The sequence below is a fragment of the Pelodiscus sinensis genome, chromosome 3 (genome assembly GCF_052426305.1).
Source record: "Pelodiscus sinensis isolate ZL-2025 chromosome 3, ASM5242630v1, whole genome shotgun sequence".
NCBI classification, from domain to species: domain Eukaryota; kingdom Metazoa; phylum Chordata; order Testudines; family Trionychidae; genus Pelodiscus; species Pelodiscus sinensis.
This window is the reverse complement of record NC_143054.1, coordinates 201726944-201750207: the sequence shown is the minus strand read 5'-3', so window position 1 is coordinate 201750207 and position 23264 is coordinate 201726944. Positions and strand designations below refer to the sequence as shown.

Below are 23264 nucleotides of genomic sequence, written 5' to 3'. Positions count from 1 at the left end.
AAGGGACGTCCCAGCAGCACTGAAGGGCGACCCCCCTGCCCTCCCGACGGCGGAAACACGGGGTGGCCAGAGCGGCTCGGCCTGGTGCAGAGTGCGCGAGGCCCCGCGCGTGTCTGCTTTGACCCACACGCCCAGCAATGGCTGATCCCTGCGCCGGGGATGCTTGCTCTCTTGTCCCTCGCCAAGAGCAGGCCCTGGCGTCTGCCGGACGCTCCTGCGCAGAGCGAGGGAGGCTGGGGGGGAGTTTTGTCATTTATCTCGGGGACAGAATTGACGCCTGCCTGCACGGGACATGCTGACTAGTCACCTGTCTGAGCCGAGAGCTCAGAGCCCCGCTCCAGCCCTGACGCCGGCTCGGGAGCCCCAGTGCTCGTCTCTCTGCAGCAGACGTAGGGCCAGTGAGTGAGGCCACACGCCGGCCAGTCTCTCTCATCTCTAGGGCCACCAGCGCTGCATCCTCGAACACATCGGAGGCCGCCAGTGCCCACCAGCCGGGTGCAGGGGCAGGTGCTGTGCCACGCCAGCTCTGCGCTGGGGCACCGGAGGGAGCGGGTGGGAACTGAAGTAACTCGCCAGCCACAGCCAAGCCCCGTGACCCCCGGCCATGCTCCGTGTGCCCCAAGGCGCAGGCCACGTATGGAGCGGAGTGCGCCGGGCAGACACGTCTGTCCCGGCCAGGACACGTCTCACCGGCGCATGGTGGTTCTCTAGACGGGGACGGGCCTGGGGTCCCCGGGGGAGGGCTCCGATCTGGTTCCAGAGTCCACACAGAGCTCGGGAGGGGAGAAAATGGTTGCTTCTAGAGGAAGCTGTGGGGGCCACAGGACACTTGGCGGAGGTCCAGGCCCAGGCCCTGACTCAGCTCTGCCCCAAGCCCTGCTTGTGTCCACACAGACCCAGCTGATCCGGCCCAGGTGCTGCAGCACCAGGCCTTGGTTTGACGTTTGTTTCAAGGGAAGCGGCCTCGTGCAATATTGCAGCAGAAGGTGACACGATTTCTGGCCTGTCCTGGTGTGGCCTGACTCAACCCAAGTGAACCCTCGTGCGCCAGCCAGCGAGGCCAAAATGCCATTTGCTAGTTAAGCCCTTGAAATGTCAATCATCCTGATTGCACCTCCTGCCTCAGCAACAGAGACAGTGGCCGTCACATCCCCGTCTGGTCCTGCAAGCTGCTCGCGCCACTTTGACACCCGCAAGCGACTGTGCATGCCCGCACGAGGGCAGCCTGCGCACCTGTAAGACCTACGAACTGTATTCCTCTGCCTCCCCACGCGTTGGCAGGAAACAGAGCATTGTATTGGCCCCCGCTGCTCGCGGTGACGGCACAGTCTTCCGTGAGCTGTGCAGCAGTGGCCTGTCTTATGCCCCTTGTTAAATATCTTTGGTTCCTGGCCTCCAGCCCTGTCTTGCACCTGTCAGTTTTCACCTTCGTGGGATCCCCGCAAACAAACCAGACCTAACAGGTGAGAGCACCTAGAGGCTTTCCTGCACTTGGGGCCTAGCAACACCTGTTCCAGATCATTATAATGCCCTATGAATGCAACATGATTGTGCTCTTTCACCCCAGAAAGACTGGTATGTTACAAAGGAATGGTGTTGGGAGGGGCTGGCTTTCTCCATCTGTCACCCAGCAGCTGCAAGGCCTTCAAACCCAGCTGCTGGTCTGAAAGAACTGATTTCTCTCTCTCGGCTTCCAGTCACATGCCTGATTGTTGAAGGGTCTTAGAATAACGTGTCTGCCTTGTGATGAACCAGAGGATTGTCAAGGATTGTCTAGGGGTGGTGTTTTGTGGCAAGGGACTCGGGCCGCAAAGGAGGAAAGCCCGAACTTAAATGTACTTAACCAATTACAAACTTTATTAACTACAATCTGATAATATTAAATTACTGTCTCTGATTTGTTTAAGACAACGTAGCAAGCAAATAAAACATACATTAAAGAATATTAGTCTGCCTATTCACTTAACAACCCCTCAATTCTCCTCCTAGTTCTTATTTATACCTAAGTGTGGTACCATTATACAATATGGTTAATACAATACAACTAACTATTGCTAAGCTGATAAATAATATATTAAGCAATACTTACAAACCCAGTGACAATTACGATACACAGACAAAAAACATGATCTGGATTCGTACACCCTTTCGTGATTCGGTGGGTGGGAGGCGGCCTTGGGTGATCAACCCCTCAGCCAGGCTGGACGATACGTGCCTTCTATCTCCATACGGAACCTCCCGGAGCTTAGGGCTCAGGGTACTTTATACTATAATTTTGACATCCGGTACCATATTAGGGTTCCTTCCTAGTGACATGGCTTCTGCCTCAGGGCATTGTGGTCAGTCCTGATGCAGACATGGCTGGCACATGTGAACGCTCGCTATGTTTTTGCTTCCCTGCTCCAGGTGCTTGTTAACTGATGTATATGACAACTCCTTTCTCTTATTCCTAGCTTGTCCTGTTTTTTTAGTGCTCGTTAACTCAGTGTGTGGGACAGCTTGTGGCCCTGCTCTTATCTTTTTGGCCCAGGTGGGCAGGGTGACGGGCTGGGTGGGGGCTGGGTGGGGGATGGGCGGGGTGACGGGAGGGTGGGGGCTGGGTGGGGGAAGGGCGGGGTGACGGGAGGGTGGGGGCTGGGTGGGGGAAGGGCGGGGGGACGGGCGGGGTGACGGGAGGGTGGGGGCTGGGTGGGGGACGGGCGGGGTGACGGGAGGGTGGGGGCTGGGTGGGGGACGGGCGGGGTGACGGGAGGGTGGGGGCTGGGTGGGGGGACGGGCGGGGTGACGGGAGGGTGGGGGCTGGGTGGGGGGACGGGCGGGGTGACGGGAGGGTGGGGGCTGGGTGGGGGGGAGGGCGGGGTGACGGGAGGGTGGGGGCTGGGTGGGGGACGGGCAGGGTGACTGGAGGGTGGGGGCTGGGTGGGGGGACGGGCGGGGTGACAGGAGGCTGGGGGCGGGGTGGGGGGGGGGGCGGGGTGACGGGAGGGTGGGGGCTGGGTGGGGGAAGGGCGGGGTGACGGGAGGGTGGGGGCTGGGTGGGGGATGGGCGGGTTGACGGGAGGGTGGGGGCTGGGTGGGGGGACGGGCGGGGTGGGGAGGGTGGGGGCTGGGTGGGGGACGGGCGGGGTGACGGGAGGGTGGGGGCTGGGTGGGGGAAGGGCGGGGTGACGGGAGGGTGGGGGCTGGGTGGGGGATGGGCGGGGTGACGGGAGGGTGGGGGCTGGGTGGGGGGAAGGGCGGGGTGACGGGAGGGTGGGGGCTGGGTGGGGGATGGGCGGGGTGACGGGAGGGTGGGGGCTGGGTGGGGGACGGGCAGGGTGACTGGAGGGTGGGGGCTGGGTGGGGGAAGGGCGGGGTGACGGGAGGGTGGGGGCTGGGTGGGGGGACGGGCGGGGTGACTGGAGGGTGGGGGCTGGGTGGGGGAAGGGCGGGGTGACGGGAGGGTGGGGGCTGGGTGGGGGGACGGGCGGGGTGACTGGAGGGTGGGGGCTGGGTGGGGGACGGGCAGGGTGACGGGAGGGTGGGGGCTGGGTGGGGGGACGGGCAGGGTGACTGGAGGGTGGGGGCTGGGTGGGGGGAAGGGCGGGGTGACGGGAGGGTGGGGGCTGGGTGGGGGGACGGGCGGGGTGACTGGAGGGTGGGGGCTGGGTGGGGGACGGGCAGGGTGACTGGAGGGTGGGGGCTGGTGGGGGGAAGGGCGGGGTGACGGGAGGGTGGGGGCTGGGTGGGGGATGGGCGGGGTGGGGGGGTGGGGGCTGTGGTGGGGGGAAGGGCGGGGTGACGGGAGGGTGGGGGCTGGGTGGGGGATGGGCGGGGTGACGGGAGGGTGGGGGCTGGGTGGGGGGAAGGGCGGGGTGACGGGAGGGTGGGGGCTGGGTGGGGGATGGGCGGGTTGACGGGAGGGTGGGGGCTGGGTGGGGGCACGGGCAGGGTGACTCGGGGGCTCCGGGCCCGCCTCGGCCGCTCGGGGTCCCGGAGCTGAGGAGCGGGGTACCCAATGGGTGCTAGGACCCGGCAGCGCCGGCAGCCGGTCGGGAGGGAACGCGGGGGCGCTGGGACCCGGCGGAGCCGGCGGGCTGTGGCCGCGCATGCGCCGCGGCGGGTTGGCAGCGCCGGGCGGCCCACGTGCCCATGCGCCGCGCGCTGCCGGCCGATAAAGGTCTCGCGGCGGCGTTTGACGTCACGCGGAGTTAATTTTAAACCCGGACAAGATGGCGGAAGGGGACGCGGCGCGGCGCGGCCAACGAGCGGGGCCAGGTACCGCGCGGAGCCCCCGGCCGGGCCCAGCCAGGGGCGCTCGGGCCGGGCCCGCTGCTGAGCGGAGGGGCCGGGGGGTCGGGGTGTGTGTGTGTGGGGGGGGGGTCGGGCGCTCTGGCTGGTGTCTGGACGGGGGGTGGGTCTGGCGCAGGGTGGGGGTCGGGCGCTCTGGCTGGTGTCTGGACGGGGGGTGGGTCTGGCGCAGGGTGGGGGTCGGGCGCTCTGGCTGGTGTCTGGACGGGGGGTGGGTCTGGTGCAGGGTGGGGGGGTCGGGCGCTCTGGCTGGTGTCTGGACGGGGGGTGGGTCTGGTGCAGGGTGGGGGGGTCGGGCGCTCTGGCTGGTGTCTGGACGGGGGGTGGGTCTGGTGCAGGGTGGGGGGGTCGGGCGCTCTGGCTGGTGTCTGGACGGGGGGTGGGTCTGGTGCAGGGTGGGGGGGTCGGGCGCTCTGGCTGGTGTCTGGACGGGGGGGTGGGTCTGGCGCAGGGTGGGGGGGTCGGGCGCTCTGGCTGGTGTCTGGACGGGGGGGTGGGTCTGGCGCAGGGTGGGGGTTGGGGGGGCTCTGGCTGGTGTCTGGACGGGGGGTGGGTCTGGCGCAGGGTGGGGGGGTCGGGCGCTCTGGCTGGTGTCTGGACGGGGGGTGGGTCTGGTGCAGGGTTGGGGTTGGGGGCTCTGGCAGGTGTCTGGTGTCTGGACAGGGCTGGTCTTGGTGGGGTGGATGGCTGGGGGGGTGTTATGCACTCTAGACCATATATGTGGGGTGTTTGCCACCTGTGTAGTGCATGGCAGCGTGATGGGCTGTCTAGGTTGCTGGGGTAGGCTGGCTGTAGTAGGGTCTGCCTGGCACGTTTTGGGAAATGACTGCAGCAGGGTCTGGTCCATACACATACAAATGTAATTGTGCCCTGTGGTCAGTCGGTCGGTGGGTGGGGAGGGAAGCTGCTGGTGGTGGGTGCTTGGTGCTGAATCTGAAGTGGAGATGGTGCTTTGTGGAGCGTTCTACTGTGATTGGAGTGCATACTGGCGGGTCATTTATACTGTGACCTACTTTTAAGTAGAGCAAAAAAGTCTGACGTGTCAGTTTTATCCCATCTAGCTCCCTCATTTGTTTCTCACCTCCTTCTCTTCCATAGAGTAGTTTTTTGAGCTTTGCCTCTGTGCACGTAGTTATTGTAGTGAGTCGGGAGTTCACTCTGTGTATGCATAGAGGGAGTTGGGTATAAACACAGAATGGAGCTGATAACATTTTAGTGACCTTAACCTATGTTGCAACGTGTCTCTAACTGGCAGATGACCTGGGGACCTTGCCTTTGTGTAGGTCATGCTAAATTATGTGCACAACTGTTGCCTAATCTTTCTGGGAGGATAAATTCGTAATACGCTGCCACTCTGTAAATCAGGGATACTCAACATGTGGCCTGCAGCCCATTTGCAGACCACGGTGCAGTTTGGGTTTACGTGAGGCTCAACACTTGGCCTACGGATGGGATCCTTTAAATGTGGCCTCCACTGGGAACATGCTCCACAACGGCGAGACATCTCCCAGGTGGGGTGAGCACTGAAAGATGCACGTGGGTGAGCTGGCTGGAACAGAGGGGTACAGGGTGTCAGCAGTTCTAGCCCACAGGGAGGAGGTGCCAGGAGTACCAGGGCATTCTGTGAAGGAAGCTAACTGCATATATTTGCATGTATATGCAACCACACTTAAGTTGCGGCCCTCAGCATGTTCTGTGAGTATCGTTGTGGCTCCTGGGGCTTCCGAAGTTGAGTAGCCCTGCTGTAAATAAATCTAGGCAAATTATTGCATTTGCCTATGACGATGATGGGAAGTGCAGAAAACATAATACAGATAAAATGTTAATCCATGTAAAACCTTAGTGATGCAAATCCTAAAAGATGGGCTCAACTTATTTTCCTCATTCAAATAAAACCAAAACAGCCCTAGTTATGTTGTGCTTACTGGTTCTGTTTACAGTGGGGTTAGGTTGTGAAATTTCGGTGATTAATTGAGAAGAGAGATTTCTCTTGCCCTCATACAAGAATATGCTAGCACAAATATGCTGCTCGTGGAAGCAGATTTGTATGCTAGTGCATCAGTGTTCTGTCAATAATGGGACTGTACTGTCTTTAGGGGGTTACTACTTATACTTGTATTTGAGTCTAAGGTCATACAGTATGGCTCAAGAACAAACAACCTTTGAGAATGTGTGAATGCCTGTCTGTCTAGCTCTCAAGTCAGACAATGTCTTGCTAAGTCATAGGATCTTGGGGAGTTAAAATACAACATAATATCTTCAGTAGAATGTTGAAGTCTTAGTACTTTTGACACGCTTACAAAATTTTGTAATTACATGGTTGCATGATTCCAACACTTAAGAACATGTTGAAGTCAACGTTGTTAACCAAAAGCTGATTGGTAGATATCATATGCTGCCATTGGTTAGTGGTTGTACAGTTGCTAGCCCACTGGTTATGGGGACATCTCAGCAGAAGTTGGCAGTTGCAGATCAGCTATTCCGCTAGCCTGTTGAAAGGAGGAAATTAACAAAACACTGAACATGTGAAAATATCTGAATATTTTTGGCAATGTTGCTGCTCTTTAAAATAGTCTGAAACTCAAATGTCATTACTTATACTTTTTCAGTGATACAGAACTTGTTTGAAACAGTGTGTTTGACTGTTTTCAACACAGTTACAAGTTTGTGGATAGTATCTAGTTTTCTACAGGTCAAAATAAAATCTATCCACCTGCATGTAACAAGCAGCCTCATGGTTGCAGTGTAACAAAAGCTTTTATTAGCCGACATCTGAGTTTGAGCTTTTTAGCAATGCTTTTTCCCGTTAAAATGAAAATATTTTACCCTGAGCATTAATGGATAATTTCCCCCATATGTTCAGAGGATTGCTGTTATTCCTGCAGTTGAGTGTGTGAAGTCAGTGAAAGGTTTGCCCATGTGAATCCATTTGCATTATTGGAATTTATGCTTGTAACATGAATACTGGAGCAAACTGTTTAAAGGAATGATCTTTTTTTATGGATAAAAACAGGCTAATGATATTTAAGAACAGTATTTCAGTTCACTTTTGTTGTAGAATAGTCTGACAGAGCAAGGGTGTCTGTAGAAATAACTCTGCTGTAGTACTTAGCAAAAAATCTCACAGGAAAGTGTTTTGAGTACTTGTCTAGGGAGTCAATAGCTGATCATAACTTCCCTAATATTGCTATAAATAATATTTTCATACGTCTAAATAATAACTCAGACCTGAGAGTTTAACATTTATGGAAGATTGGGTTGGTTTACAGAAAGCCCCCAATATGTTTTACTGTATTGATTTTAAAAGACATTCAAAATAAAATCAGAAAATTGTACTGTGTAGGGATGTAAAATCCCATTTATTTAACTCATCTGATTAAGAAGCAGAATAGTCCTGGTCCCACGGCAGGCTGGAGGGGGGCAGATTGCTGCTTCAGCCTCCACAAGGTAATCGGAACCAGAAAGCATTAAAGGTGAGGCTTACCAGTTAACCTTTCACATCCCTAGTATTGTGAAAACTGGAAGTTTCCCTCATACAGTGGATGCAGATTGGGCCAGTCACATTTTTCCAATACTAGGTAGCTATCTGCAGTATCTTAGAGACCCTTGACTCAAACTTCTTGGAATATATTAACTTTAAAAAGTCTCCCATGTCTGATAAATGTGAGGCATACCATTTAAAGTGCATTATTTATCTTAAGTTTAAAAAATATTCTGGCAACAAGGGAGAAACTGACTACAAAGGGAGCAAGAAAACTAACTTCATATATAATGCTTTCATGCACAGAGTCGAACTGTGTGTTGGTTTGTTATTGTATTCTTGGCTATTAAATCCAACTGGTCAGTACAAAACAAATATCATTTTCTGTTACTTTAGTATCAGCCCTATAAATGCTTATGAAGTTGTGTACACAGCAGTGTCGCTGTGTGATCCTTGCTGTTTCATTCTGTGGACCACCAGAAAGTGCCACAGGACACACCTTAAGGACTATTATCTTGAGAAACTTTTCAAGTGCAAACCACAATAGCGCTCACACACCTAGCAGAAAAATTTAGATTATCATTTACCACTGAGTACAACTAGGTTTGTGTAGCATATACAGTTGCTGTCAGTTTTTTTCAGTGGACCGATCACATTTCAGTATTAATTTCATGTGAAATCCTGGATTGGCAAAGTCAATTCAAAAGCAAAGAGTTCCATCAGATTAGCACTTCTGCATACCTATTTATTAAACTACATGAAGATGAAGTTTTTGAACTGTTTTTCAAATACTGACTTATAGTGGGTAGATGAAGGTCATTAAGTTAGTTCAAGTTGGATGTAACACAGTGGGCCACACAGACTAACATGCTGTAGTCCTTAGAGCTGGGTTCAGGAAATAGAGGCAGGTGATATTAGAACTGGAGGTCTCAGGTTTTATACCTGCTACCAATGACCCACCCAAGACTCATTGTTGAGACAAAAATTGTCTGGAAGTTCTCCAAACAGAAAGCTGGCCTCCTTAACTTCCCTGTTAACATTTCCTATTAGACAGCCCATATTTCAGGTATTGTCTCAAATCTCAGTGCTTGTGGCATTGATTAATCTGACCTTTGAAACTGGACTAAAATAAGATTCTAAAATGCAGTTGACTCTCCCACTAATCAGTCTCATAATGAGCTATTGTGAAGTGCATGTATTTCCTTGTAGCCTTCCTAGAGATCAGCTGGTGGTTAGTTGTAGGGAAAACCTTAAGCAATCAAGACTGTTAAGCTATTCAGGAGTCAAGGGACAATCCTACAAAGAGTAGTGGGGAAAGAGCACTTTCTTTCTGCAACAAACTTGCTGGTATACGTGATTTGGAAATCCTGAGCAGAGACTAGAAAACTGGACATGCAAAGTGCTGTGTAAGTGCATTATTGGCATCGGTAAAATACCTTACAAAGATTAATCCTGTGAGGTGTGTAAATACTACATCCCTCTGACAGCTTCAAGGTGTATAGAGTGGGGAATGGAGATACTGAAGTCTTGTTGCAGGTAACATGGATTCGTAGCAAGGGACTTAAAACTTAACCCTTGCATTTTTTGGTCTCTCTTGCTTACATCTTGCTCTCTGAAAAAAGGAATCTTTTGCTATGTTTTCCTTATTAGATGGAGGACCCCCACCAGGCTGTGCAGGCACGCACCAAGAATTTCGTTCCTGCCCACCCTCTCAGCAGAGCCATGCAGCTGCGGCCCCAGTTGCTTCCAGGGTCAGGGCCAGGTGGTGGGTGACTGCCTGCCCCAGGGGCAGCTGAGCAGTCACCACACGGCCTGCATGGCGGCAGTGGGAGTCTGGGCCATGGTACTAAAAATAGCACTGTGGCCCGGGCCCCGACCCAGCACACAGGACTGGAGCTAGGCCACCGTACAGCTGCTCCTGTGCCGCAGCTACAGTACTAAAAATAGTACCGTGGCCCTGGCTCCAGCAGTTGCCCACCGTGCTGAAGGGGGGGGGGGAGGGATGGGGAAACTAAGGGGAATGTGGGGGGAAGAGAGGAAGGGGCTTGTGCTGAGAGGAGGGGACCAGGGCAGGAGAAGAAAGGGGGAAGGCACCAAGGAGCTGGGTGGAGGAGAGAGAAATTCCAGGGGCCCGAGAGGAGACAATGAGGGGGAAGGACAGGAGGAGTGGAGGTGGGGGGAGTGGGAAGCTGTCATTGGGAGAGGGGAGGGAAGGGGACAAGGTGATACTAGGAGAGGGGAGAGGCAATGGGAGCAAGAGAAGTGGGTGCTGGGAGAAGAGGGGGGGAGAAGAGGGGTGGGCATGAGGAAGGCAGGGGTTGGAGCAAGTGGTGTGAGGGTTATGAGGAGAATGGGGGCAAAGGATGGCAACAGGGTGGGTACCAGGGAGGAAGAGGGCAAGTGGGGCAGGAGCAGTAAGGGAAGGGGAGGCACCAGGAGGATGCAGGGAGTAAGGTACAGGTGCCAGGAGTTGTAGGGGTGAAGCAGAAGGGCAGATGTGTGGAAGGATGGGCACCAGGGGCAGAGGAGAGAGGCAGGACAGGTGGGTAGAGGAGGTGTTGAGATGGGATGTGGAGTTGGGCTAGAGGAGAGGGGGAAGGGCAGGTGCAGGGGTCGGGGAGGAGGGGCAAGTCCCATGAGGGTTGAGGGGATTGAGAAGGGCAGGAGTTAAGACAGCAGAGGAGAGTGAGGGTTGGGAGGGCAGCAGCAGGCACCAAGGGAGGAGATGGGGCGAGGGGAGGTTGGAAACATGGCAGCAGAGGGGAAAAGGGAGAGGTTTATAACTTGGGTTGCACAGTGGCATGTATCTGAACAAGCACATGACCTCAATATCAGTGCATAAGACACAACTCATTCTGCTCATGGATGGAAAATCTTAGAGGGAACACTGACCCCCACCCCTCAGCCAGTTGCTGATGTGTTTCCTTTTCTCCAACTGTCCTCCCATTAAAACATCTTCCATGTTTTAGCTTCTGCCCAGAGAATTATGAGCACATGGTTGCTTTAATCACTGTTGTGCAACTCACCTGGAATGTACTACTGTGGCAGGATGGGGCTTGCACTTTATCATTGATCTCAGTGGGTTGCTCTTCAAGAACTGAAATGAAAACTAGAATCTGTAATTCAGCCTGAGTCTTCAACTTCTCTTCCTTGCATGTTGCACAAATAAAAAACCTGATAGACCTACAAAATAGGTTCCAAGTGTGGGCCTAGACATTGATGTAAGTCAGCATTAGCTCATAATTATTCACGTATAATTGTGCTTTAAAAAAAAGAATTAGATACGTGGTGAACTAGTCTCAATGAAGTGACTTCACCAAGAAGGTCCGGGACATGACTGCTCTGGGTGCTCCAAACCTCCTGCTACTTCCAGAAGCTGCAATTGGACAAATGGGGTGTAGCGTTCAAAATTTCTCTGTACTGTATGTTTCCTCTGAAGCATCTGGCACTGGCCACTTTCAGAAGACAAGATACTGGACTAGATGGACCACTGCTCTGATCAATATGGTGCTTATGTTGAATCTTACTGGTAAACAGTAAGGCTATGTCTAGACTACATCCCTCTTTCGAAAGAGGGATGTAAATTAGACACATCAAAATTGCAAATGAAGCTGGTATTTGAATTTCCCACACTTCATTTGCATAATGGCAGCCGCGTGTTCCTTCAAAAACGAGTTTTTTGAAAGTGTAACTGCTGTCTAGCTGTGGTTCTTTCGAACCCCCCCTTTTTTTGAAAGATCCTGTACTCAAAAAATGAGGTTTACAGGATCTTTCGAAAAAGGGCTTTTTCTAAAGAACAGCATCTAGATGGTGACTTCACTTTCAAAATATCCATTTTTGAAAGACAGTGCAGCCGCTGTTATGCAAATGAAGTGTGGGAAATTCAAATCCCGGCTTCATTTTCAATTTTGATATGTCTAATTTACATCCCTCTTTCGAAAGAGGGATGAAGTTTAGACATGCCCTAAGTGAAATCAGAAGTCAGTCCCAAAACATCTTCAGTAAAGCTGCAGTCAGAGTAAAATGAATGAAAAAAGTACATTAATAAAAAGAACAGTGTCCTCTTAAAACAGTCCACTTTGTATAAGTTTGAGATCAGCAAAATAGTAACATATATGTTGGCTATCCGTAAAATGCAACCTCATTTTCAAACTCTAAAAATGTGGAGAATCCTATTGAGGAAATAATATTAACTGCATGTTCTGTGATGCAGGGTTTGCATTTTTATACTGCACGCTCACAGGAAAATGTTCTCAGTACAATTCCTTTTGAAATACAGGCGTGGTATGAAGTGCAGTTACTTTAACCGTGTACCTAAGCCAAATCTAAGTGGCTGCTCCAAGTTCCCGAGGGGCTGGCTTGTATCAGTTACATCTTATAATGTTTCATGAGAGTAGGTAAGAAGATAGAAGGAAGAGCCCTTTTCCTTCTCTTCTGCTTGTTTGTGGCTATTGCTTTCCTGAATCTCTTTCATGTGGTCCAATTTGAGATCCCTTTGGTTTAGGAGTGATTTAGGATCAGAAACATACTGATCATAGCACTGAGGACTTGTGGAAATTCATGGGATCAGTTTAAGGTGAAGAGCAATCAGAGGAAGCAGGTGAATTACCAAACAGCTAAGATTCTTCTTTCATGTGGATATTCTGACTTCCTGCAAATACACAGAATGACACTGAGTATCAGCTACACAAAATCTGCCATGTATAGTCTTTTGGTGCAGAATTCCCCCAACAATATAAGTTCTATACACAGTATTTTAAAATTTTTGCAAATTTTATTTGTCAATTAACATTACAGAATCATGCCAGTGTTAATTTGGTGCTCTGGGAAGAAACAGGTGGACTGGGGCACTCCCTGGTGGTGGGAGGGGCAGAGCGCTCCTGGATTCCTGCAGGCTGCTACGTTTAGCGGCAGCCAGTCATGCAGGTTAGAGGGGTTGGTTAGGGGCATGCCCCCTTCGTCCAGGACTGCCCCAGACATGAGCCCCCTCACCATTTCGGAGGGTGGGTGAGGGGTCCTACAGCCACATATACCAGGTTTCTTTTGCTCTTCCTGCTTCCTCTGACTAGGGAGTGAGGGGAAATGCAGAGTCTGCTGCATTCCCCTTGCTCCCAGCTGCCCAGGAAGCAGGAAAAGCAACAGCAACCTGGTACAGGCTGCAGCTACCTTGCTGCGCTTGTTCTTATACACACCCAGCCTCTGCTCTGAATCCGGCACCCTCATAACCTTCCTGCTCTGAGTCCCCACTCTCCCAGCTCTAAGCCCCTACTTGTACTCCCCATGTTAGACTTAATCTCCACCCTTGCTGTGTCTGTCACTAGATTATTAGTGAAGTGTGAGACATAATGGCTGAAGTAGCAACTTTAACATAACATTGAACTTAAGGAACAAACACAAATCCAGGTGTCATAAAACAATGGTGTGAAGCCAGACCCCCAAATGAGTAACTGAAACTATGGCATATAAATAATAGGGATCATACTGCCATCTTGGTGTTTGCAGACAAAGGTAGGTGGATGTTTCAGGATGGAGAAAAAGATGCAACAGATCAGGCAGGTGTCTTTTCTTGACTTGTCGTCCTGCATGTGTTATGCAGACATGAAGACAAATGGTGTGTGTGAGCCGTCTGCCTGGTCTCGCTGCAGTTGCCTTAACCTAAAATGAATATGCTCTGCCCAGTAACCGCTACAGGATGTGGGATGTAGGATCGCCCAGCCACAGAAGGATGTCCCAGATACTCTGGTGGGAGATTTGGTGTCTCCGTAGTGGCACCAACCAGCCTCCTGCCTCAGAAAGCCTATGAAGCCAAACAGCCTGACTCAGCTGCCTAGAGGGGCTTGCAGATGTGCTGTCGCCCCAGTGCCGCTGAGTTGCACGGAGAGCCCTAAGACGAGTGAACGCCCTTTATAAGCCCTCTTGTTGTCAGGCAGATCAGAGTCAGGTGACCCCTCTTTTCCTGCCCTTTTCAAGTAGGGGATGGTGGCAGGGAGGCTACGCTCAGAGAAAACCAAAATGGTGGACATATCTGGTGGCCTTCTCCCAACCCTGACTTCTCCATCCTCCTGCCCAAAGCCCCTCATATAGCCCAATGCCTGACTCCTGTACCCCCCTCACCTCCCAGAACTGGGGGTTCAGATGGTGAAACAACCTGATGCTGTTGTGTGGCGTTTCCTGTATGCTGCTGTCTTCAGGGTGTGCGGGGAACTACAACTGTTGGGGACCCCTCAAGCTCTTTCTCTCCTACCTCCCCTCCACCCCCAGCAGTGTCTTCTATGTGGGAGCTGAGCTCTGCCAGGTCCAATGGCCTCTAATGGCAGCTTGGGATATTGAAACCCATTTCTGTGGGGAAAGGAAATTCTGCACACACTACATTGACTTCTATGCCCTTGCACACTGCAGGATTTTGCAGAATTCCCCCAGGAGTACCTTAAGTGTTGGTGACAGTTGTGACCAAATATTTTCTATATAAGAGAACTTTCTCCCTGACAGCCTTTTCCTTTAAAATGTAAGCATTCCGGATACACTTTCAATAGCTCAGTGAAGTAATATGAAGCGTTCTTGTTAATTGTTCACGTATAAAGTTACACCAATTCTAAATATGTTTCCACAGCATTAGCTTTAACAAGGTGTTTCATCTTTCCGTTCTTACTCGTCTGTTGGTTGAAAGTGGAATTTAGATTACATTTTGTGGGGTCAGCCCTTATTTAATGTTGGTTGCGATATGTGTCCTATGCTCTTAACTTAGAGTAGCTCTGTAGAGTTTGACATGGGTGGTTCACCTACACTAGACTAGCCTGGAAGCAGTTCTGTCTGGGAAAGCTGTGCAGTTAATCTGTTGGATTCAAGTAAAATGCAAAACATTTAAAAACAAGTATTCTCTCTGAATGCTTCAGGCTTCTAAACCTTAATTCTGGAAAGGCAGAGATTCCTTAGATGTGTTCAATAAGATTATTACTAATTTATAGCTTTACTTCTAAGATGCACGTTTTTGTAAAAGTACAACGTTCCGAAAGCGTCATGCCAAAAATTGGCTAGGGCTAAAAGTACTTTAGAAATAAGTAGTAATTGTGCCGGTCAGCAGCTGAAGCCTTATCACATGGCACATTCCTAAAGGTTTAACAGTGAAGAAAAGAATCTTCTCGTATAAGCTGGCGGGAATGGTATTATACATGGAAGTTGAACTAATTGTAATAGCAGTATTAATTCCAGATCAGCTATAAAGGGCATACAGTACTTCATGGACAAAACTTAGAGAATGGCAGTGGAGATGTTTGCGGTGCATCCAGACACTACACAAGAATCTTGTGTGAAGAGATGATGTATGAAGTGTGAATGGGATTTAGCTTGGCTCATGTAATAGGACATGAATAAGCAAGAATAACATGCTTTTGAAGTACTTTGCATTGTAAGCACACCATTCGTTTAGTCCTTTTTGTTAGCCAAATATTCTACTAGGCTAGTCTATAGACCAAAATACATGCCTTGCTGTCCATTTCTATATAGAGAATTGGCTAGAGAGGGACTTCAGAGAGTTAAGTGATCCCCTTAATGTGCTTGTTTGGAATCCCTGTGTCCTTTCTGACTAATGTTTACACAGCAACAGAGAAGAAATGTCTTTTAAAAAAAGATGCGCACACTGTGAGGAAACAGACCACATGCTTTCTTAGGTGCACAAAATAAACTGGTAGGGAGAAGCTTCCATGGATTGATTATAGCGATGAGACCCTATAACAGTAGGTTGAAAAATCTTCAGACAGAAGTGTGATTTTTGGTGACTGTATCCTCCAATGGAAACAAGGTGGTAAAGATTATAAAGGGCAGTGAGAAACAATTGCTGCACATATGATCGTTCTGTAGAAAAGTGAAAGTTAGAAAACTATAACATTGGATAAGAATTTAACCATTGGTTGGGGGCAGGGCAGAGGGTCTTACTATTGCTGTGGGCAGGTGTGTTGGGGTCCAGTCCACTTGAGCAGGGAGTGTGGTGGACTGGTGGAGCCTGCTGGCGGTGTGGCTGGGTGATGTTAACTGCATCTCGCCGGAATGTAGATTTTCTGCACCCCAGAGTGAATTAGTTATGCTAAGTTGTTCATGTAGACCAAGACTAACAAAACTACACATAATATGTACACGTAAGTTGTATTAAAGCCAGCCATGTCACCAACTGGTTCCAAAGCTGGTTTATATTGTAGTGTGAACAGGACCTAATGGAGTGAAACTGGTGGTATCATGCATAACTTCGGTACCTTTATGAGGAGGAATTACTTAATGTAGGAGCAACATAGTGCAAGGGACCCAGGACAAGGGAATCTGTTTTTGTCTGCAATTCTATCTTGACTAGTCCTCTGGAAGCCCAGATTGATTTGAATCAGCTTTTCTATTTGTATTTAAGCTCTCTTTAGAAGAGAGGTGCATTCTTATTGGCTGACATAACTATTAAAATGTTGACTTACAGCTAAATAGCCTTAACACTAGTTTTGATACTACTTATTACCTAGAAGGATATACAATAACTATATTCATGAATTTAAGCCATTGCATAATGTAATGCTTTGTGATTAAGTGTACATCTTCAGTATGTTAGGAAATGGAAAGCAATATATCCTTCACTTACTAGATAGTTAACTTTTTTGGCTTGAATTGTGTTGATAGGAACTATGTAAATAAATTCCAAACAACAAATGAAACTTATTTTCCTTAAAACAAAACTTTGGAGCTACATCTACACTACAAGTTTTCTTGGCCAAAAATATGCTGATGAGGGACTCATTTGCATGAGTCGCAATCTCATTTGCATGTTTTCTGCCAATCTGCTTTTGCACTGGGGTTTTTGAACAAAAACAGCATGGACATTTTCTTTTTGCACAAAACCCCCTTTTTCCGCAAGATCGGAGAAAACTCATAGTGTAGACATAGCCTAAATGTTTTGGATATAGAAACTTCTTTCCAAAATGTTTGACATGTACAACTAAATGATATATTACATAAGATGGTTAATTGTGTTGTGTGAATTAAACTGATTATTTTATATTGGTCTGGGAAATGTTTTAAATATGCCTAAGTAAAACTGACTGGAGCTTTAGTTCCTAAGTGACGTATGCTGACTTACCTTGCCATATTTATAAAGATGGTCTCCAATTGTTTCTTATGTAGAAAAGCAGCTTTCAACTCATTTTTTATTAGGGATGTAAGCGAGTAGTTGAGTCGACTACTCGCATTTCTCTCCCATCCCCCCTGTATCTAAGGCAGAGCCCAGATTTGCACAAGCAGAGGCTGTTCTGCATCCCGCTGGTGCAGCCCTTCTCCACGGGGGGCCCAGTGCGGAGCTAGGACCCCCTGTGGACAGGGGCTGCTGGACCCAGTTCTCGCTACATTTAAATTGCAGAGCCCCAGCAGGGGGAAGTCCTGGACCTGGCACAAGGATTGAGTGTCTTCCCTTACCTAATCGTGTAGTCAATGCAAATCGTATCAACTACATGATTAGCCAGTTTATCTGCCTCTTAGCATCCTTCTTTTTGATGAAAGGCTCATAAATGCAAGAAAAAATATTGAAATAAAAAATCCAATTTAAATAGAAAAATGATGAAATTTTATTGGCCCTGTTCTGGGCTGTTACTGGAAGAACTTGTGCTGTTCCTTCCTACGCATAGCTTTCTCTCCCTCATCTAGCAAAAGTTAATCTGGTAGTTTCACTGGCCTTGGTTTCCCACAATGTTACACATTTAAAATTCTCCTTTGTCTAGGAAGAATCAGGATGATCAGCTTTTTGTAGTGGACTATCAGATTCAGAATCCAAGTTGGTTTTGGAGAGTAACATTTCAATGCAATCCTGATTTGATAATGCATGCTATTAGATCTATTGCAGTATACAAGAAACTGGTTGGCACCCTCAACCCTCAGGGAAAAAAGCACCGAACGTTCCTCTTTAGCAGCAGAGGAACATAACTGCCCCAGCTACTTGATCTGAAGTGGCTCCAGAACAAGAAATGCATAGTGAAATTTGTCTGAGTTTCTCATGTTTCACACTGCTAGTCTTGGAAAATACTGTAAGTGTCTTTAGAGGCTCAACTTGTGTGGAAGGAAACTGCCAAATGTATCTGGGTAGGGATAGGGATGTTAAATTTAGTTTAATCAACTAGTTGACAAGCCAGGGAGCTGCAGTAGGGTTATCTCCCACCCAGCAGGCTCTTAAAACATTTAAAAGGGTGGGGTGCAGTGGGGATGACCCGGCTCGCACTGAGTCCCCCTCGCTGTGCTTCTGCTTTTTAAATGTATTAAGAGCCAGTAGGCTTTAATACATTTAAAAAGAAGAGGCATCTGGGCCTGGGCACCATTCGGGAATGAGCTGATTCTTGGCTCATTCCTTGTCCCTGCTATCCTGCCCTCTGCAGAGATATAGTGCTAGGGGGAACTGGCTTTTAAGCTAGCTCCACCCAGCACCAGCTCCTGCTCCCTGGAGGGGAACGACGAGTCAAGGGACTAGTCGACTATCCAATAAGCTTTTGCTTATCTGTTAGGGATGTAAGCGACTAGTCAACTAAGTGGGCAGGAGTGTTAACTTTTTGCCCCTATCCTGCAGTAATGGGCTGACTGCAGAAAAGTTGCCTGCATTTCCTCCTTTATTAAAAACATAACAAAATACCAGTTTTCCAATATTTTTATTTAGTGGTAAAGTCTCTTCCTCTCCCCTTCCATACATACCTTTCAGTAACAGACAAAATAAATCAAAAGGCTCTCTAAGATTAGGAACATAGAACACTAGAACTGGAAGGGACCTTGAGAGGTCATCAAGTCCAGTCCCCTGCCCTCGTGGCAGTACCAAGCACCATCTAGATCATTCCTATGTATCATTAGATTATCTTCTCTCACCATTCCCTAGTGGACTTGAAACTTTGGGCACTTGGCTTCTTTATGGTTTTATATGTATAACCAATCCAGAATTACAAGAGACAGAAATGCTGTGATTTGAAAGGAATTTTTGAGGGGGACATTGAATTATTCATTCACAACTCATTCTTGTTGGATATCCAAACAAGTCTTTTGAGCTTAGCTCATCAGTCCTATTTATAGCAGAAATATACAAAACACTTAATTAATTCTGGCCTTAAAATGAACTACTTGGCAGCACTTGCTAGCCAGCAATAAAAAGGCAGTGATGCGAAGAAGCCTGCAGTGGTGCCATAACTTTCATGTGGCTCTTGTTGTGAATTTACAAAATAAGAACTGGGGGGGGGGTAGATACAACTTTCTTAAAATTCAATTCACTTACTGTAGCAGAACTGTCTTGGAACTGAACTATGAAATACTTGTTTAGAGACTAGTTAATCTATAAGCATATTTACAAAGGAAATAAAATTATATTTGCATATCTCCCTTGTAACTCTCTATTAAAATTTCACACATGCCTACACTCTCTGTTCAGGTCACTACCCCAAAACACTAACCACACTCAGGCCTCTCACTGAAGAAGGCAAAGACTCATAATTCTGGTCCTCTAGCTGAATGAAAAGGTCTGACAAGAGTCTTAAAGTTAAATTATACTTCACACTGAACAAGAGTCTTCTATAAGAATTAACTTGAAATCTTAGCTTAAACTTTACATCCAAAGCTTAAATGGTAAACTTTCTGGTCCTAATAGACTTCCCTTTAAAAGAAGCGGCTGTCAACTTCAAAATATTTGTCTGAAATTTTGGTGCTTAGTGTGTTTTCAAGCAAAACCCAGGATTGTTACATGACTGGAAAGTTATTGAGATGCAAACTTCCTCATGTTTTTTAATTGATTGTGCATATGATGGTACTTTTATTCCCTTTCAAGTGTTTCCTGTATCAATCTCTTCCTTATAATTATGAACATAGGAGCAAAACAACCTCTTCCTAAAAAACCCAGCACGCTCTTGTTTAGAAAGGTTACAGCATCAGACGTTTTTTTAAAAGATCCCAAACAAATTGCATTCCTTTAAGCAGTTTTCATACTAGTATCTCCACTAGAGTTGCCAGGTGTCTGGTTTTTACCTGGACAGTCCGTTATTTGTGGGCTCCGTCTGGTAAAAAAATAAATACTGGACATACGCAATGTCCAGTATTTCCTGTTTCTCTGGGACAGAAGCCCGGCGGGGACAACTTTCCTCTGGCGGGGGCAGAGGAGTGCGGCAGAGTCACAGAGAAGGGGGGCAGGAGGAGGTACTTGCTGGGCGCCATGCTAAGGAGGCGCTGGGCTGGGCTGGGAGCAGAGCGTGCCCTGCTCTGGCCCATGTGACCAGTCCCCTACAAGCTGTGAGCTGAGGCAGCCTGGCCAGGCAGCAGGAACAGCCACTTTAAAGGTAAGATTAACTTAGCTGGCCATCCCGTTCCTCCAGTGCCTGGCTCGGCGGGGAGAAATTTGATTGGCGAGGGAGCTCCTGATGCTGAGGATGCCTGGCTCAGCGGGAGGGGGGAATGCACTGGGATGGGAGGCATTAGGGGGACGGTGTGAGGTGGAGATGAGTGCATTGGGATGGGGGGCACAGGGGAGACTGGATGTGAGGCAGGGGTGAGTGTATTGGGATGGGGGGCATTAGGGGGTATGGTGTGAGGTGGAGATGAGTGCATTGGGATGGGGGGCACGGGGGAGACTGGATGTGAGGCAGGGGTGAGTGCATTGGGATGGGGGGCATTAGGGGGACGGTGTGAGGTGGAGATGAGTGCATTGGGATGGGGGGCACGGGGGAGACTGGATGTGAGGCAGGGGTGAGTGTATTGGGATGGGGGGCATTAGGGGGGATGGTGTGAGGTGGAGATGAGTGCATTGGGATGGGGGGCACGGGGGAGACTGGATGTGAGGCAGGGGTGAGTGCATTGGGATGGGGGGCATTAGGGGGACGGTGTGAGGTGGAGATGAGTGCATTGGGATGGGGGGCACGGGGGAGACTGGATGTGAGGCAGGGGTGAGTGCATTGGGATGGGGGGCATTAGGGGGGATGGTGTGAGGTGGAGATGAGTGCATTGGGATGGGGGGCACGGGGGAGACTGGATGTGAGGCAGGGGTGAGTGCATTGGGATGGGGGGCATTAGGGGGACGGTGTGAGGTGGAGATGAGTGCATTGGGATGGGGGGCACGGGGGAGACTGGATGTGAGGCAGGGGTGAGTGCATTGGGATGGGGGGGGGGGAGGCATTAGGGGGACGGTGTGAGGTGGAGATGAGTGCATTGGGATGGGGGGGCACAGGGGAGACTGGATGTGAGGCAGGGGTGAGTGCATTGGGATGGGGGGGGGGGCATTAGGGGGGATGGGGGTGTGAGGTGGAGATGAGTGCATTGGGATGGGGGGCACGGGGGAGACTGGATGTGAGGCAGGGGTGAGTGCATTGGGATGGGGGGCATTAGGGGGACGGTGTGAGGTGGAGATGAGTGCATTGGGATGGGGGGCACGGGGGAGACTGGATGTGAGGCAGGGGTGAGTGCATTGGGATGGGGGATGCTGCAGGAGGCCTGGCTCGGGGAGGGGTGGTGCATTGTGGGTTGGTGTGTGGTCCCAAATTGGAGGGAGTGGTGCACCTTTTGCTTAATTTTGGCTCCCCCGCACCCCCCCCCCCACATTTTTTTTTTTTTTTTTGCTTAACAACTTTGGTCTTCCCCTTCTTTTTTCCTCAACAGAATTTTTCCCCGGTGCCTTTTTTTGGGAGGGAGGGTGTTCGGTATTTTTTTGTTAAACCATCTGGCAACCCTAATCTCCACATTACTTTTTGCTACTAAATTTTGATCTGATATTTCTAACATTTCATGTAAGACAGCATTTTCATGAAGGCTTTAGGAAGACGGAATGCATAGAGGTCATCCAACACACTTACAAAAACCTGGTGGTAGGAAATAATCCTCGGTTTTGATCTTTTATCTTGTAACCAGCTCTTGTTGCAAGTACAGACAAATTTACTTTAGTCACTTAATGAAAGACATAAGAATGACAATATAGGGTCAGACCAAAGGTCCATCTAGCCCAGTATCCTGTCTGCCCACAGTGGCCAATGCCAGATGGCCCAGAGGGAGGGAATGCAACAGGGAATCATTAAGCAATCTCTCTCCCATCACCCATTCCCCGTCTCTGAAAGAGGTTAGGGACATAATTCCTGCCCATCTTGGCTAATAGCTGTTGATGGATCTAACCTCCATGAATCTATCTAGTTCTCTTTTGAACCCTGTTAGTCTTGATCTTCACAACCTGCTCTGGAAGGCGTTCCATAGACAGACCATGTGCTGCATGAAGGAAAACTTCCTTTTGTTTGTTTTAAACCTGCTACCTATTAACTTCATTTGGTGACCGCCAGTTATGTTATATGAACAAGCAAATAAGTTTTCCTTATTTGCTTTTTCCACACCAGTCATTTTATAGACCTCTATCATATCCCCCCTTAGTCTCCTCTTTTCTAAACTGAAAAGTCCCAGTCTTTTTAATCACTGTTCATATGGGACCCGTTCCAAACCGTTAATCATTTTTCTTGTCCTTTTCTGAACCTTTTCCAATGCCAAGAGAGCCCCATAATAGTGTATATATAGTTGGGATTATTTTTTCCAATGCGTATTACTTTACATTTTTCAACATTAAATTTCATTTGCCATTTTGTTGCCCAATCGCTTAGTTTGGTGAGATCTTTCTGAAGCTCTTCAGTCTGCTTTGGCCCAACTGTCTTGAACAGTTTGGTATCATCTGCAAATTTTGCCACCTCACTGTTTACCTCTTTCTCCAGATCATTTATGAATAAGTTTGAATAGGCTTGGTCCCAGGACAGACCCTTGAGGGATCCCATTAGTTGCCTCTCTCCATTCTGAAAACTTACCATTTATTCCTCCCCTTTGTTTTCTGTCTTTTAACCAGTTATCAATCCATGGGAGGACCTTCCCTCTTATGCCATGACAACTAACTTTACTTAAAGAGTCTTTGGTGAGGGACCTTGTCAGAGGCTTGTCAAAGACCATTCTTGCCCCAAAGAGACTAATAAGAGGGAGGGGAAACAAGGACAGAAAGGTGGAATAGTCTTTCCTCCCTTGCAATAACTGTATACTGAACAGTTGGTAAAACTATTGTTCTAATTTTCCAGAATGAAATTATTGTAAAACTCAGAAGACAAACGGTGTGGGCACCAAGATAGTACTAATGAATTTCAATCATTTTCTAATCAGCTAGACAATATAGGATTATAAGGAATAGTAAGCATGGATTTGTCATGGACAAATCATGCCAAATCAATCTAATTAATTGGTTTGATGGGGTTATTGAGTTGGCATAGCAGATATAGGGGGAGGCACAAAGGGGAAAGGGGAGGCGGGAAGCAGTAGATATGCTATATCTTGACTGTACGAAGGCTTTTGACACAGCCCTACATGAGTGTTCTGAGCAAACTAGGGAAATGTGGTCTAGATGAAATTGCTAGATGGACAGATGACTTGTTGAAATACCAAATCAGAGTAGTTATCAATGCTTCTTTTTCAGGCTCAGAGGTATATCTAGTGGAGTCCTGCT

At 48.9% G+C, this 23264-nt stretch overlaps 1 protein-coding gene across 2 annotated transcripts in view; it reads left to right on the top strand.

The window, feature by feature from the left end:
- Window positions 1-4097: 4097 nt before the first annotated feature.
- Window positions 4098-23264, top strand: part of ATL2 (atlastin GTPase 2) — a 66051-nt gene continuing 46884 nt past the window's right edge. For both annotated transcript variants that reach the window (XM_075925852.2, XM_075925851.2), the window contains exon 1: window positions 4098-4257. In XM_075925852.2, the coding sequence (XP_075781967.2) occupies window positions 4212-4257 (46 nt within the window). In that variant the 5' untranslated portion in view covers window positions 4098-4211. The remainder of the gene's footprint in view (window positions 4258-23264) is intronic.